The sequence below is a fragment of the Aquila chrysaetos genome, chromosome 3 (genome assembly GCF_900496995.4).
Source record: "Aquila chrysaetos chrysaetos chromosome 3, bAquChr1.4, whole genome shotgun sequence".
In the NCBI taxonomy this organism is placed as follows: domain Eukaryota; kingdom Metazoa; phylum Chordata; class Aves; order Accipitriformes; family Accipitridae; genus Aquila; species Aquila chrysaetos.
In genome coordinates, this window is record NC_044006.1 from 78,918,375 (window position 1) to 78,934,126 (window position 15,752).

A 15,752-nucleotide genomic window follows, 5' to 3' on the forward strand; every position below is an offset into this window, starting at 1 on the left:
CCCCGCGGGGTGGCCGGGCTCGGCGGGCCGCCATGCCGCTGCTGCTGCTGCGGGCGCTCGGCGCTCGGGCCGGGCTTCGCTCGGTCCCCGCTGCGCTGCGGCCGCCCCCCGCCCCGGGGCGAAGGTACCGGGGAGCCGGGGGCTTTGGTGGGGGGGAGGCGACCGGGGAGCCCGGACTCCTGGGTCCCTTGGGTGGGGGGAGATCCCGAAATCTTGGGTCCTTTGGGGGGTTGGGGGTGCGCTGGGGGGAGCCCGAACTCCGGGGTCCCCGGGGACAGGAGTGCGGGGGGATTGGGGCTCCCGGGAGGACACGGGGGTACGCGGGCACCTCGGGGCAGCGGGGCTGGGGGCGGTGGGATCCCAAACGCAGGTATGGGGGACGGGGGGAGAGCGGAGGGGTCTGGGTGCTGGCGCTCAGCTTGCAGGGAGTCCTGTAGTGGGGACCCCAGGAGTGCCAGGAGGGGGACGAGGGCGACTCCTGCCCCGGGACAGCCCAGGGTGGCACGGGGAGGCTGGCCGTGCCGAGGGGCGGGACAGCCCTCACCGGGTCCCCCCATGTCCCAGGGGCTGGCCCCCCGTTCAGGTGCCCCGTGTTCACCCCTCTCCCCAGTTTCAGGTATGGAGGGGGGCGCCTGGCGCTCGCCAGCCCCCCTCCCCCCCCCCCCCGCCCCGTGCCACCGGCCGTGCGCTGCCTGCTCCTGGCCGGCCCGGCCACGGGCTGCTTGGTGTTTGGCTTGCTGGGCACGGCCGCGCGCTGCCAGGAGGCCACCGTCCCCGTCCTGGCCGTCCCTGTCACCCCGGAGCCCGCGCAGCCCCGGCCGGAGCCCGCCTTCGACTGGACGGCATTCTGGACCTTCCTGCGCCCCCAGCTCCTGGCCCTCTCGGCGGCCGTGGTGGTGAGCAGGGGTGCGTGGGCAGCCACGGTCCCCCTCGTGCCTGGGGTCCCCGTGCCCCGGTGTGACGACCCGGCATGACGACCGCTGTCCCCGCAGCTGGCGCTGGGCGCAGCCCTGCTCAACGTCCGCATCCCCGTGCTGCTGGGGCAACTGGTGAACGTGGTGGCTCGCTGTGCCCGTGGCCGCATCACCGGCTACTTGCAGGAGGCCCGGTGCCCGGCCCTGCGCCTGCTCACCGTCTACTGCCTGCAGGTGGGTGCTGGCACCCCGAGCCGGGCAGGGGGTGCCGGGGGGCTGTCCCTGCTCCCTTCCCGAGCCCCTCTCCTCCGCAGGGGCTGCTGACCTTCGGGTACATCGCGCTGCTGGCACGGGTCGGGGAGCAGGTGGCGGGCAGCATGCGCAAGGCGCTCTTCATCTCCCTGCTACGGTAAAATGCCCCAGGGGATGGCGTGCACGGGGGGACCCTCAACCCACCACCCCAGCCCACCGCCACTCCCTCCCTGGCAGGCAGGACGTAGCGTTCTTTGACGCCAACCGGACGGGGCAGCTGGTGAACCGGCTGACGGCCGACATCCAGGAGTTCAAGTCCTCCTTCAAGTTGGCCATCTCCCAGGTAAGGCTGCCAGCCGGCGGTACTGGCCCCCCACCCCGGCCCTGCCCCAGCCCCCAGAACCCACCCCTGCCCGCCCCCACCCAGGGCCTGCGCAGCGGCACCCAGACGGCAGGCTGCTTCGTCTCGCTCTACCTGCTCTCACCCAAGCTGACCGGCCTCCTGCTCGTGGCACTGCCCACGCTGGTGGGTGCCGGGGCCCTCATCGGCGCTGCTCTCCGCAGCCTCTCCCGCCAGGCACAGGAGCAGGTAACCCTGCGCTTGAACCCCCCCCCCAGCCCTACCAGCCCCCCAAGGGACCCCGCCATCCCCGCGGGGCCGGAGCAGGGGGTGTCCCGCACCAGCCCCCCTCTCCATCCCTCTCCCTGCAGGTGGCCAAGGCCACCGGCGTGGCAGACGAGGTGCTGGGAAACGTCCGGACGGTGCGCGCCTTCGCCATGGAGGACCAGCAGGCAGGGTAAGGGGGCGGCGGGGGCTCTCCCCTGGTGGGGGTGGTGGGGGGCTGGGGAGGCATCAGCCCCGTCCCTGCCCGCAGGCTGTACTGCGCCGAGGTGGACCGCGCTGGCTGGCTGAACGAGCGGCTGGGGATGGGCATCGCCGCCTTCCAGGGGCTCTCCAACCTGGCGCTCAACGGTGAGTGGGTCCCGTGGGGCAGGACCCGGTGGTGCCGTGGGGCAGGACCCCCTCCGGGTCCTACCTCCACCCTGCGCCCCACAGGTATCGTCCTGGGAACCATCTTCGTGGGAGGCTCCCTGATGGCCGGGGATGAGCTTTCGCCAGGCGACCTCATGTCCTTCCTGGTGGCCTCGCAGACCATGCAAAGGTAAGGGCAGGGCCCGGCACAGTGCCTCCCCCGGCGTGCCGCAGCCCGCCCGGGGCGCAGCCCTGAGTTCGGCCTTTCCCCTTGTGCACCGCAGGTCCATGGCCAACATCTCCATCCTGTTTGGGCAGGTAGGTGGGGCGGGGGCTCCCGCTGGTCCCCCAGGGCTGGGGGGCAGGGGCCGGGGTTGCTCCCGCCGCCGTCCCCGCAGGTGGTGCGAGGTCTGAGCGCCGGCGCCCGCGTCTTCGAGTTGCTGACGCTGGAGCCCAGCGTGGCGCTGCGGGGGGGGGGCCTCCATCCCCAGCCATTCCCTGCTCGGGCGCATCTGCTTCCACCACGTCTCCTTCAGGTGAGCCGCCCTGGCCCCTTGAGCCACCCCACGGGCTGGGGGGCTGGCACCGTGCTCCCGCAGCCTCCCGCTCCTCTCCCCACAGCTACCCCACCCGCCCCAGCTACCCGGTCCTGCGGGACTTCAGCCTCACCCTGCCCCCCTGCAAGACGGTGGCCATCGTGGGACCGTCCGGAGGAGGTACCGGCCTGGCCGTGGCCCCCCGGCCCTCCCCACACCCCCAGGGCAGGGGACCCCCTGGCCAGCACGTCCCAACCGCAGGCACAGGAGCCAGCCTGGCCTCCCCGGGGACGCCAGCTCAGCCCTTCGCCAGTCCCCAGGCGCATCCTCCTGCACCCCAGTCCTCTGCCCAGTGAGCCCAGCGGGCGCCAGGGACTGGGAACCGGCTTCTGTGCTTCCTACCTGCCCAGCAGCTCTCCGTGAGGCCAGGGCTCATGGCTGGAGCCGGGGCGCACGGGGGTGGGCAGCCGGGCAGTGCCGTGGGGCTGAGGGCTCCGCTCTGCAGGCAAGTCGACAGTGGCGGCGCTGCTGGAGCGGTTCTACGAGCCCACGCAGGGCACCATCACCCTGGACGGCCACGACATCTCCTCCCTGGACCCCTCCTGGCTGCGAGGGCAGGTCATCGGCTTCATCAGCCAGGTTCGGGGCTGCCGTGGGGTGCGGGGCTGCCAGGGGGTGCTTCCCCCAGGTGCCATACAGGGAACCCGTCTGGGGCTCGGTGCTGACGGGCCGGACGCTGCCCCAGGAGCCGGTGCTCTTCGGAACAACCATCATGGAGAACATCCGCTTCGGGAAGCCGGGAGCCTCTGATGCGGAGGTGTATGCCGCGGCCCAGCTCGCCAACGCCGATGGCTTCATCCGCAGCTTCCCTGAGGGCTACAACACCATTGTGGGTACGTGCCGGGCTCTGTGCCACGGAGTGGGGTATGGCAGGGGTGGGAGGCAGGCAGGCACCCCCGAGCCGGCCCAGCCACCCCTCGGGACAGATGGACGAGCGTGAGACCCTGGCCAATGCAGCCCAAGTCCCCTCGGGGACACCGGCTGCCAGTCACTGCCCGCACAAGGCTGTGCCAGGCTCCCCGCAGGAAGGAGGGTCCTGGCGTTCCTGGGGGGTTCCCTGGCTCTGGCACAGGAGGCGGTGTGGGAACACGCCTGCGCCCCTCCACTCTCATCCTCGGGGCAGGGGTCTCTCCCTGGGCTGGGGTGACACCGGCATCCCCGCGGTTGTCGCCGTCAGGTGAGCGTGGCACGGCGCTCTCGGGGGGTCAGAAGCAGCGCATCGCCATCGCCCGGGCCCTGCTGAAGGACCCCGCCGTCCTGATCCTGGACGAGGCCACGAGCGCGCTGGACGCCCAGTCAGAGAAGGTGGTGCAGGAGGCTCTGGACCGCGCCGTCTCGGGCCGCACGGTGCTGCTCATCGCCCACCGCCTCAGCACCATCCAGGGTGCCGACCTCATCGTGGTGCTGGCGCAGGGCCGGGTGGCCGAGGTGAGCAGTGCCCAGTGCCGGGGGTGGGTGGGCAGGGGCGGGCAGGGGGTGGGCAGCCCCATGGGTGACACCGTCTCCGCCATCCCCACAGGCAGGGACCCACGAGGAGCTGGTGCGACGGGGGGGTCTTTACGCCGAGCTCATCCGCCAGCAGACCAAGGACCGGTCCTGAGCGTGGGGCAGACCGGGGGGGGGGCGGTGCCTGCCTGCTCCGGGGGTGGCCCCCTGCTGCTCCCCAATAAACCGGAGCTGGAAGGCGGCTGTGGAGGCTCTGCTGTGTGGTGTAGTGCTGGGGGGGGGGGCGGGCCAAGCGGGGACCGGACCGGGCAGCGGGGGGGGGGGCACCGGCCCCACTCGCCCCCCGCTGCACCCCCAAGGGGTGACGTTTGATTTGGGGGCGGGGCTGGCGGGGCTGACCTCGCCTCTCCCTGCCTGCACATTCCCGGGGACGGGCAGCTGCCTGCAGGCCGGCTGTGGCGGCTCCGGCTCTGCTGCCCACGGGGATGGCAGTGTCCTGCGTGGGAAGGGGGGGGGTGTCCCCTGTGTCACCCCCCGGGGTAGGGGTCCCCTGGGTCGCCCCGGGAAAGGGGAGCGGGTGGCTGTGCCCCCGCCGTGCCGGGTCAGTCGCGGTGTCACTCGCTGCGTGTCCCCTGTCCCGGGGGCCACCGTGGCGGGGCTGGGGCTGGCACGGCCCATGGGGCGACCCCCCCCGGCACTGCTGCCTGCCGAGCCGACCCCCGCCCCCGGGCTCTGTGCCCCCCGTACCCCAACCGCCCCGGGAGGGGCTCCGGGCCGGACGCGGGTCTGCAGCCGCCGGTGCGGGGGCCCAGCGGGGCCCGGGGCGGGGGGGGGGGGGGTCCTGCAGCCGCCGCCCGGGCAGTGCCCCCAGCCGGGACCCCCCCCCCCAGCCGCGCCGGGCTGAGCGGGGGCTCCGAGCCCAGGGCCGGGCGGGAGGCGGGGGGAGGCAGGGAGAGGAGCGGGGCTGCAGTGGGGCAGCCCCCCAGCCCTGCCCGGCCCCCCGGCTCCTCGCCGATCCCCCCCCCCCCTCCGTGTTCGCCGGGGGGTGGCGGCGGGTGGAGCCGCCGCGGGAGGGGCGGGGGCGGGGGGCGGCCGCAGACCGGCAGCGGCAGCGGCTGCGCCGCGGCAGCGGCAGCGGAGCCGGGACCGGGAGCGGGACTGGGACCGGGACCGGGAGCGGGAGCGGGGCCGTGCTGGCCGGCGGCACCGGCCGGGCGGCACCGGCAGCGCGGGGGGGGCGGAGCGGCCGGTCCTGCCCTGCCCTCCCTTGCCCTGCCCTTGCCCTGCCTCTCCCTGCCCGCAGCACCCTGAGCGCGGCGATGGCCCGGGGGGGGGCTGCTGGGGGGCTGAGGGCGGCGGGGAGCGCGGGGGCCCGGCGGCAAGGATGAGGGCGGGCTCGGAGGGCAGCGGGGAGGGCGAGGGTCTCTCCAGCCTGCGGGCCTTCGCCCACAGCTCCTCGCTGCACGGCATCAGCCACGTCTTCGCCTACGGGGCCGTGTCGCTGCGCCGCGTGCTGTGGGGCGCCTTCTTCCTGGGCTCGCTGGGCCTGCTGCTGCTGGTCTGCGCCGAGCGCGTCGCCTACTTCCTCACCTACCCCCACGTCACCAAGCTGGACGAGGTGGCCGCCCACAACCTCACCTTCCCGGCCATCACCATCTGCAACCTCAACGAGTTCCGCTTCTCCAAGATCACCCGCAACGACATGTACCACGTGGGCGAGCTGCTGGCGCTGCTCAACGACCGCTACGAGATCAGCAACCCGCAGCTGGCCGAGCCCCACGTCCTGGCCGCCCTGCGCGACAAGGCCAACTTCAAGAACTTCAAGGCGAAGCCCTTCAGCATGGCCGAGTTCTACAACCGCACCGGCCACGACCTGGCCGACATGCTGCTGCAGTGCTCCTTCCGCGGCGCCAACTGCACCGCCCGCAACTTCACCGTGGTGAGTGCTGGCCCCGGGGCGCGGTGCCCGGCTGGAGGAGGGGGCTGCACCGGGGCGGGGTGGCCACGCGCCCGCCGGGAACCGCGAATGGACGCGGGTGTCCTGCCAGGGTGAGCCCCTTCTCCCGACCCGCGGCCGTCCCGCCGGCGCGTCCCATCGCCCGCAGCACGTCAGCCCCTGCCCACCTCCCCGGGCACTGCGGTGGGCTGGTTGCCAGCCAGGGGTGCCCCCACCCCGCACTCGCTGCAGGGGTGCCAGGCGGCTGGGAACGGGCGCCCAGGCTGGAGCCATGCTGAGCCGGGGGCCCTGTGCCAGGCCGGGTGGCTCTGCCTGCATGCAGCCGCTCGGGCAGGGGATGCTGGTGGGTACGGGATGCTCACGGGTACAGCCCATAGCTCCGCTCCCTGCGCCAGCCCTGGATGCCACCCGGGCACCGGCAGCAGCAGCTGTTTCTCCCAGGCTCTGTTTGCACACAGGCTCCCACGCCCGCAGCTCCTCCGCGCAGCCTGCCCTGGTGCAGATGGGGGTCCCCTGTGCCAGAGCTGTCCCCCCACAGACCGTGGGTGCCTGGCCCCGGTGCTGCCCCCAGCACCCCCTGCTGCTCCTGGGGCTGCACCCGCTCTGCTCTCAACCTGGGGGATTGCCGGTGCCCGCGCGCTCCCACCACACCTGCCATGCCCCGGTGGCATGCCAGCGGGGCCGAGCTGCGTCCCCTGGGCTGCATGTTCACCCCCGGGTGACATGCAGGGTGCTGGCAGCTGCCAGAGCATGGCGGGGGGAGCAGGGCTGCCACGTCCCTCTGCAGGCATGGGCTGCTGTGGGCAGCGGGGCAGCCGTGGGAGGAGGTGCCCTCCCTGCCCCGTCCGTGCAGCCCCAGGTGGGCACAGGGACCCCTAACCCAGGGCTCGGCTCCCCCAGGCAAACCTTGGCCACGGGCAGCCTGTGCTGGGTTCTGCAAGACCCACCTGGGGCAGTGCCTGCCCGGGAGGGACGGGCAGGGGCGGTGGCACGGGCAGGACAGGCGCATCCTTCGTGCTGCGACAGCGCCAGGGAAGCAGCGTGCTCGGTGGAGCTGGGCAGCCTGCGCCCGCTGTGCACAGCTCTGCTCGGTCCCCATCGCCATCACCGTGGGCTTGGCTGCGCTATCACAACAGCAATTACCGTCAGCTTAAGACTCTTTAGTGCGCGAAATTAATTTTCCTTGGGAGCTCAGTTGAAAAGCATCCCTTTTGGCAGCTCCGCGCTCCCCGTGCCCTTTGCTGGACCAGCTCTGCCGGTGCCCCTGTGGCAGGGCCAGGCGGCAGCAGTCCCCGGGGTTGAGGGCTGGGATGTGCCGTGGGAGGGTCGAGGGTCCCCAGAGCAGGACCCAGGGTGGCACATGCTGCATGGCGGCAGCTTGCTGCAGCTTGAAAGCCGGCACCTCTCCAAGGAGTGTGGCTGAGCCACCGGGGCCTTGGCGTGCCGCCGGTGTGGGGTGCCGGTGCCTGCCCCAGGGGTGCGCGGGAACCCGTCTTTGCTCCTGTGCCGATGATCTTGGCATGTGCGCGCTGTGCTGTGCTGCTCCCGCTGCCCCCAGGGTCATGGTCACTGCCGGGAGGGTCTCACTCTGCCCACGTGTGCCGCACGACCGGTCCTGCTGCCGCCTCGTCTCCGACGGGTGGTGAGAAACTTCTGCCTGAGCAGCTGTGGTGGTCCCCGGCACACAGAGCCCCCCCCCCACGGGACGGCCCTGGCCCGGCTCAGCCCGGCTCAGTCCTGCCTCCGACTGCACCCGCTGCAACTTTGCCGGCTAAAAATACAGAGCTAATGCTGGGGCTTAGCCACAGATCATGATCCTCTGCCCTGGGCCTCAGCGCTGAGCCGGCAGCTCCCGGCACCGTGTCCCGTCCAGCGGCCGTGGGCTCTGGGGTTGCCGGGGCTCCCATCCTGTGCCGGGGCTGGAGAGGTCGGCTGTGCGCGGCGTCTTGTCCCAGCCCCATCCCTGGGGTCCCCGAGATCCCCAGGCACGTCGCAAGTGTCCAAAGCAAGGGCCATCCGGGCTGTGCCCCCCTGTTGCTTCATCTGGGCTGGGGCTGTGCCCCCCTGTTGCTTCCCCCCCCCGGGGCCGGCAGGGCTGGGGGTCCTCGAGCTGTAGGGCTGGGGGGGGGCTTGATGGTGGTTCACCCCGAGCGTGGGGACCAGGAGGGCTGGCAGTGCCGGGGCCGTGTCCCTGTCCCCGTCCCCATCCCTGTGTCCCCCCCCCCAGCTGCTGCCGGGCCCAGCACATCCCTGTGCCGGGCAGCCGTTGCCATGGCAGCCGCCCCCCCTTCCTCCTTGGGCAGCACGTTGCCATGGTGACGGCTCCCCTCTTTGGGAGCAGCCCGTTGCCACAGCAGCGTCCCGTCCGTCCCCCCCCCCGCCACCAGTGGGGCAGGATGGGGGGGGACACCTTATAGTGGGGGGGGGGCCCTGACCCCATGGGGCAGTTACGGCCCCCCTGGGCCACCCCCCGCCCCCAGGCCATGGGTCAGTGACGGGACTTGGGGGGGGCCATGGCTGCAGCCCCCTGCGCCCGGGGCAGCCCCTCTGTGGGGTGGGGGCCATGGGCCCCTGCATGGGATGGGGCTCTGCCCCGGGGGCACGAAGCAGGGGCTAGGTCAGGGGGAATGGGGGTCGGGGGTCTGGGGGGGGGGCGGCTCAGGGTTGTTAAGTTCAGGGTCACGCTGGGGGCTCTGGGCAGGGTCTCTGCCCCCGGGCGCTGGTCCCTGGGGGCATTGGGGGCCCTGGCTGTGGGTTCTGGTCCCTGGGGTCCCTGGCATGGGGCAGGCTCCCAGGTCCTGGTGGGGATGATGGCCTCTGCCACCGTGGCTAAGCCCAGCCCTGGTCCCTGTCACCGTCCTGGCTCGTGTCCTCCCACTCACGTGTCCCCGTGCAGCCCCACGTCCCCCCAGAGCCGTGCTGAAACCCAATCCCCCTGCAGAGCCCCGGCAGAGCTGCACGGGCTGGGGCGCGTCTTTGTGCCCACGGTGCCGGCACCCTGCCGCCTGCTCTGGGCTGGCGCTTTCCTGGCCTCACCGGGCACCTTCCTGCTGAAGGTCAGGGAGCGGGTCCGGCACCACGCCGCGTATCCCCGCGTCACGATGCTGGACGAGGCGGAGGGCCGCGTCCTCGTCTTCCCTGCCGTCACCCTCTGCAACTAGAACTGCGTCCGGCGCTCCCAGCTCACCCCCAACGACCTGTTCTGGCTGGGCAGGGAGCTGCCGGCGGTGGGGAGAGAGGATTTCCCCCGCTACCTGCGGGCGCTGGGGCGGCCCCCCGACCTCGCCGGCTTCTTCCCCAGCAAGAGCTACGACCTGGGCGCCTTCTACCAGCGCGCCGGGCACCCCATCCATGAGATGCTGCTGCACTGCCGCTCCCGCGGCCGGGACTGCGGCCCCGAGAACTTCACCGCCGTGAGTGCCAGCACCACCGCCATGGCCATGGCCACCGCCACGGCTGGCTCTGCCCAGGGCAGGACCCACAGCAGCCCCAGCCCCGGCTGGCTCTGCCCTGGGCAGGGCTTGGGCAGGACCCCCAGGGCTGAGCAGGTTTTGGGGCCACGGGGTGTGCAGGCTGTGGGGTGGTCGTCTGCGGGGTTGCGCAGGCTGTGGGGTGATGGTGGGGTGGGGGCACGGCACCTGCCCGCCCCGCTGTCCCCCAGCCCCAGGCGCTTGGCAAAGCTCCCACCACGCTGCCCTGGGGCGGCTCCTTTTGCCCACCCTGCACCCATGGGGCCGTGGGGAGATGCAGGGCCGTGGGGAAGCGTGGTGGAGATGGGGAGTCACGGGGGGGGATGTGGAGCTGTGGCTGCAGTGCAGGCATGGGCGGACCGGGGTCGGGGGGCAATGGCCGGAGTGTGCAGCTCTCGGCCCCGCTCCCCACAGGAGAGCTGGCCGTGGGGAGGGGACGTGGGGCTGTGGGGGCAAGGGTGCCATGGCAGGGCAAGGGCAGGCAGTCTCTGCTCGCTGAGAAGTGGCAGTGGAGGGCTGTGGGGGCTTTTTCTGTGCTGGGGGGCTGTGGGAAGAGGAGGGTCAGCCCCAGGTAGGGGGTCTGTGGGGGCCTTCCAAGGGGTCGGGGTCCTGTATCCCGCCTGGCTGGGACTGGGGAGGGACCATCCCTCTGCCGCAGTGAGCGCTGGGGTCTGTGGGGCAGGCCATGGGGCGGGGGTCCCCCAGGGCCATGGGGACCCAGCAGAGCTGAGGACACCACGCTGGGGCAGGGACAGCAGCAGTCGCCCCATGGCCCCATCTGCAGCCCCACGCTGGCCCCAAAGGGGAAGGGATGGACGCACCAGCCCCCTCCCTGTGCACTGACTGGTGGGGTGATGGGATCCTGCACGGGGAGCACTGGGATCCTGCCCCGGGGCTGTGCTGGGTCCCCGGGCACTGCATTCCCCCCCCCCCCAGCCCTGCTCAGTGGGCGCAGGGCAGGCGGGCGCCCAGCTCCCATCCCCCAGCACCCCGAATGCCACCGTCCCACGGGCAGCCCCCGCGGCGGGCGCTGAGGGTCCTGCCCTGTCCCTGCAGATCTTCACCCGCCTTGGCAAGTGCTACACCTTCAACTCGGGGGGACCGGGCCGGGAGGTGCTGACCACGCTGCAGGGCGGCGCGGGGAACGGCCTGGAGCTGATGCTCAATGTCCAACAAGAGGAATACCTGCCCGTCTGGGGGGACACGGGTGAGCCCCCCCCCCCTGCAGCCCTGCCCACGGCCCGGCTGCTGCCCCGCACCCCTGACGCCCACCCTGCCTTGCAGACGAGACCTCCTACGAGGCGGGGGTGAAGGTGCAGATCCACAGCCAGGAGGAGCCCCCCTTCATCGACCAGCTGGGCTTCGGCGTGGCGCCCGGCTTCCAGACCTTCGTGTCCTGCCAGCAGCAGCGGGTATCCGGCCGCTCTGCCCGGGCGGTGCAGGGAGAGGGCTGTGGGCATGCAGACCCCCCCGGGGCTCGGGCAGTCCCGGCACGGCCAACAGCCGTCCCCACGGGGACATCCCGTGCCGAGCTGTGCTGCACGGCAGGTACTGAACCACCGGTGTGGCAGCTTTGCCACCGCAGCGGCCAGGATCACCGTGGCACGGCGTGGGGCAGCCCCACGCTGGGACCACTCGGTCCTGCCGCAGGCACTGGCTCTCAGCAGCGACCCCCCCCCCCCCCCCCCCCCCGCAGCCTCCTGCCGAACAGACCGTCGGCAGGGGCGGCAGCCAGCTCGCGCAGCCAGACACCTAAATTTAGGTGTCTCGAGTGGGTGTCTCCATGTGTGCCGGCACTCGTGGCGTGGGCGGCAGGGAGTGCAGCGACGGCGGGAGCGTGACCTTCGGCACCCATGGGCGCCCTGCCGAGCCCCGCCGCTCCCCCACCAAGCACGCTCCCGGCGCTGGCCATGGCACGGTCTCCCACAGCCCCTCTGGGTGCTGCCCATCTCGGGGAGCGCAGGGGTCTGTGCCGACCCCCCGGCACATCTGGCTCCCACATGCTCCCAGCTGGCGCCACATGCTGTCCCTCGCCTGGCCCCTTCCATCCCGCTGCTGCGCTGGCTGCGGGCGATGCCGGCCCTGATGCCCATCCTTGTATCCAGCAAGAAGGGAGCAGGAGTGAGAGTGGGGGGGTCTCCAGGGTGGTGTGACCCCCCCCCCCCGCACTGGCTACACAGGACTAGCTCTGCCCAAGGGACAGGGCACCACGGTGGGTTGGGAGGTGGGGGCTGTGGGCCGGGGACATGGGGGACGCCGTGTTTTCCTTAGCCACGGCCGGCAGCTGGTGTACCTGCCCCCACCCTGGGGGGACTGCAAGGCCACCCCCATCGAGTCTGAATTCTTCACCAACTACAGCATCACCGCCTGCCGCTTGGACTGCGAGACCCGCTACCTGGCTGAGAACTGCAAAACTGCCGCATGGTGCACATGCCGGGTGAGCCGGGGATGGGGGCGGCCACCGCGGGGCCGGGGCGATGGGGAGACCCTCCTGCCCCTGCAACTCCTGCCTCCCCCGCAGGCAACGCCAACGTCTGCACCCCAGAGCAGTACAAGGAGTGCGCCGACCCTGCGCTGGGTACGTACCGGCGGCACCCTGCCCGCCCCGGCCCCCACCCCGGCCCTGCTGTCTCTGGTGTCCCCGACCCAGCCCCGGGTCTCGCCCTGGGAGCCGCGCTCCATCGACACCCTCAGCCTCGTCCCTGGGACCCCCCTCGCCTCCCCTGCCAGGCTCCATCGCTGCGAATGTGGCACCGGCATCCCCGTGCCCTCGCTGGGGAGGGGGGGTCACTGCTGTCCCTGCCTGCTCAGACCCCCAGACACGCAGGTCTGGGCTCCCCTCTGTGCGCTGCCTGCAGCGCTCACAGCGTGCTTTTCCTGTGCCACCGGCACCCGCCACCACCCGGGCTTTGGCCAGGGCCCGGGCTCCATTCTCAGAGCAGCCTGACCCCCCCCACCCGGGCAGGGGTCACGGCCACGCGGTCCCGGTGGTCCCCGTCCCACGCGTGCCCTCCCCAGACTTCCTGGTGAAGAAGGACAGCGAGTACTGCGCCTGCCGCACGCCCTGCGCCATGGTGCGCTACGGCAAAGAGCTCTCCATGGTGAAGATCCCCAGCAAGGCATCCGCCAGGTACCTGGCCAAGAAGTTCAACAAGACGGAGCAGTACATCGCGTGAGTGCCACCACCGCGCTGACCCACGGCCCTGCCAGCACACGGCACAGCACAGCGTGACGGTGTGATACGGCACAGCCACACGGCATCCCGCAGTATACCTGAACTGGCACGGCACGGCATGATGGTGTGATACGGCACGGCCCAGCATGACGGTGTGATACAGCATGGCATGACCACACGGCACCCCCAGCATACATGAACCGGCACGGCACGGCGTGATGATGTGATATGGCATGGCACGGCACGGCCACACAGCATGCCCCAGCATACGTGAACTGGCACGACACGGCACTGCCTCCCCTGTGCAAATCTGCCCCAGCACAGGGAAAACCACACGGCATGGCACAGCACAGCACAACATGGCACGGCATGGCACAGCACAGCATGGCACAGTACGTCCTTGTGCCACCCCAGCACAGGGCAGACCCCTCCACCCCGTCCCACCAGCACACCGTGGCACGGCACGGCCCCCCCACAGCTGGGGATGCCACCTGATGGCTCATCCGTCCGTCCCGCACCCATCTGTCCCCCCCCCAGGGACAACGTGCTGGTCCTGGACATCTTCTTTGAGGCCCTGAACTACGAGATGATAGAGCAGAAGAAGGCGTACGAGGTGGCGGGGCTGCTGGGTGAGCTCCCGGGGGGACTGGGGGGGGGGGGGGGGGGGGGGCAGCCCCCCTCTAACACTGCCTTCCTGCCCAGGCGACATCGGGGGGCAGATGGGGCTCTTCATCGGTGCCAGCCTCCTCACCATCCTGGAGATCTTCGACTACCTGTACGAGGTGAGCGCCCGCCCGGCCCCCCCCGGCCCCCCACGCTGCCCCCCGGCCGGGGGGTGCTCAGGCCCGCGGCCGGGGGCTCTAACCCGTCTCCCCCAGGTGTTCCGGGACAAACTCCTCAGCTTCTACAAGGAGAAGAGGAGGACGCCCAGGAGCGACAGCAGCACCCTGGTAACCCCCCCAGCCCGCCCGGCCCTGCCCCGCTGGGGGCTGCACCCCCCCCCCCCCCCAGCACCCCTCCAACCCCCCCGGGCTGCGACCCGGCCGCCCCGTCCCCCCTCCCCTGGCACAGCCGGCAAGGGGGGGCCTCGCACCTCATCCCACCCATCTGCTGCTCGGCCTCATCCCGCCCCGGGACCGGCACCATCTCCCGCTCGGACCCCGCGCGCTCATTCGCTCCTCTCTGTCCGTCCGTCCGTCCGTCCGTCCTGCGGCCTCGCCGCCCGCCAGGAGCATCCAGCGGTCCCGGGCAGCCCCGCTGTCCCGCTCCCGCCGGGGCCCAGGTAGAGATCCCCGCTCTACACCCGGGGGGGGGGGTCAGCGCCCAGAGCCCCCACCGCCGCAATGCCGGCACGGGGGGGGGGGCCGTGGGGCTGCGTCCCCCCCAGGGGGAGGACGGGGGTCCCCGGCCGGGGCGCAGCAAGGGGCGAGGAGGACGTGGCCACGGCCCCGCAGGGGGGCTGCGACCCGCCCCCCCCCCCCCCCCCCGTTCCCCGCAAGCAGGCCCTGGGGGTCCGCACCCCTCTCCCTCCATCCCAGGCTTTTCTTGGCATCATCCCTGGAGCCGGTGTGTGGGGGCCACCCCCCGCCGGCTCCGCTCCCATCCTCATGCATCGCTCCCTGGCACTGTGTCCCCCGGGTCCCCCCTGCCCAGGGCCCCCCCCCATACCCCCACTGGCCAGGGGCCACCCCAGCCTCCCCCCCAGGACGCTGCGGGGCAGGAGGGAGCCCCAGTCCTGGGGGAAGCTGGCCGCTCGGGGACAGGGGGGACGGGGACAGCCTTGCTCTGCAGGGTCTGCGCGCTGGGCCCCCCCGGACATGGGGGGGCTCCCGGGGCAGCCCGAGGGGCGTGTGGGGTGGGAACAGGGGGCAGAGCCCCCCGGCATGGGCTGGCACAGGGGAGGAAGGACAGCGGCTGCAGCACGGCCGGGGCACGGCCGCCTGGAGCCCCCAGCCGCCCCCGACCGACACCCCCCCCGCCCCCCCAGAGCACCCGTCCCCCCCTGCGCTGCCACACGGACAGTCTCAGCTTCGCCACGAACGTGCTACCTCGTCACCCGGCTCTAGGCGCTTTCGAGGAGTTTGCCTGCTGAGGGGCCAGCCCCACGCCCCCCGGCCGGGCCGGGGGGGGGGGGAACGACTGGGGGGGCCACTGGCAGCAGACCCGGGCACCCCTGCCACCCTGGGACCTGGGGACCCCACGCGGCTGCGGGGCTGGCACCGGGCCCTGAGGTGCCCCGCTCTGCGCCCCCCCCCCACAACTGAGGGGGTGGCAGGGGGCTGGGGGCGGCAGGGCCCCCCCCGGTCCTGCTCCCATGTACCTGCATGTGCTGCTTGCGCCCGCGCCCCTCCCTGCTGCGCTGTACATGCGATGCCCGCTCGCTGCGGCCCCCCACCCCATTAAAGACCTGCCCCAAGCCCTGGCTCCTGTGCTGCTGGGGGGGGCGACACACAGGCAGGGGCCGTGCAGCGCAGGGCAGGCCCGTGCCGGGGGGCTGGGGGTGGCGGGGGGGGGCTGGTGCATGGCAGCGGGGGGTCCCCAGTGGCCCAGGAAGGAGGCGGCAGGCGCTGGGGAGAGGGAAGCTCTTTATGGAGGTAACAAACACGCACATTCACCCACGTACAGCAGCACGGTAGAAAAGAAATTAGGGCGCACCCCCCCCCCCCCCCAGGGAGCTGGCACCCAGGACCCCCTCCCCTGCCAGGGAAGGGGCCGGGGGGGGGGGAGCAGGAAGAGGAGGGGTGGGGGGATCCCCCCCACCAGGGTCCCCACGCCTGGTCCCGGAGTGTCCTGCCCCTCCACCAGCACCATGGCCCCGTGTCCCCGGGGAGGGCTCTGTGCCCTCTCAGCCAGTCCCAGGAGCTGCCCTGGCCCCCCAGCGGGGTTGGGGGGGGTAGGGGCAGGGGGGGGGGCTGCACCAGCACCCCGCAGCCGGGGCAGAACCCGGGTGGCATTGGGTTAAAAACCTA

At 72.5% G+C, this 15,752-nt stretch overlaps 2 protein-coding genes across 2 annotated transcripts; both read left to right on the plus strand.

The window, feature by feature from the left end:
- ABCB8 (ATP binding cassette subfamily B member 8) lies at positions 1–4,422 on the plus strand. Its single transcript, XM_030008129.2, is given in 17 exon segments — positions 1–124; positions 611–896; positions 993–1,148; positions 1,229–1,323; positions 1,404–1,509; positions 1,594–1,755; positions 1,878–1,963; positions 2,042–2,139; positions 2,224–2,329; positions 2,424–2,457; positions 2,538–2,606; positions 2,608–2,675; positions 2,761–2,855; positions 3,181–3,314; positions 3,421–3,568; positions 3,913–4,163; positions 4,255–4,422. Coding segments are annotated over 17 exon segments (2,067 nt in total). The 5' UTR covers positions 1–32; the 3' UTR covers positions 4,336–4,422.
- A 1,111-nt stretch (positions 4,423–5,533) lies between these two features.
- On the plus strand, positions 5,534–15,199 carry ASIC3 (acid sensing ion channel subunit 3). The gene is given in 12 exon segments (XM_041122729.1): positions 5,534–6,120; positions 10,665–10,815; positions 10,893–11,020; positions 11,893–12,018; positions 12,021–12,045; positions 12,130–12,186; positions 12,627–12,780; positions 13,321–13,412; positions 13,486–13,565; positions 13,662–13,733; positions 14,013–14,065; positions 14,771–15,199. Coding segments are annotated over 12 exon segments (1,572 nt in total). The 5' UTR covers positions 5,534–5,565; the 3' UTR covers positions 14,850–15,199.
- Positions 15,200–15,752: the final 553 nt, after the last annotated feature.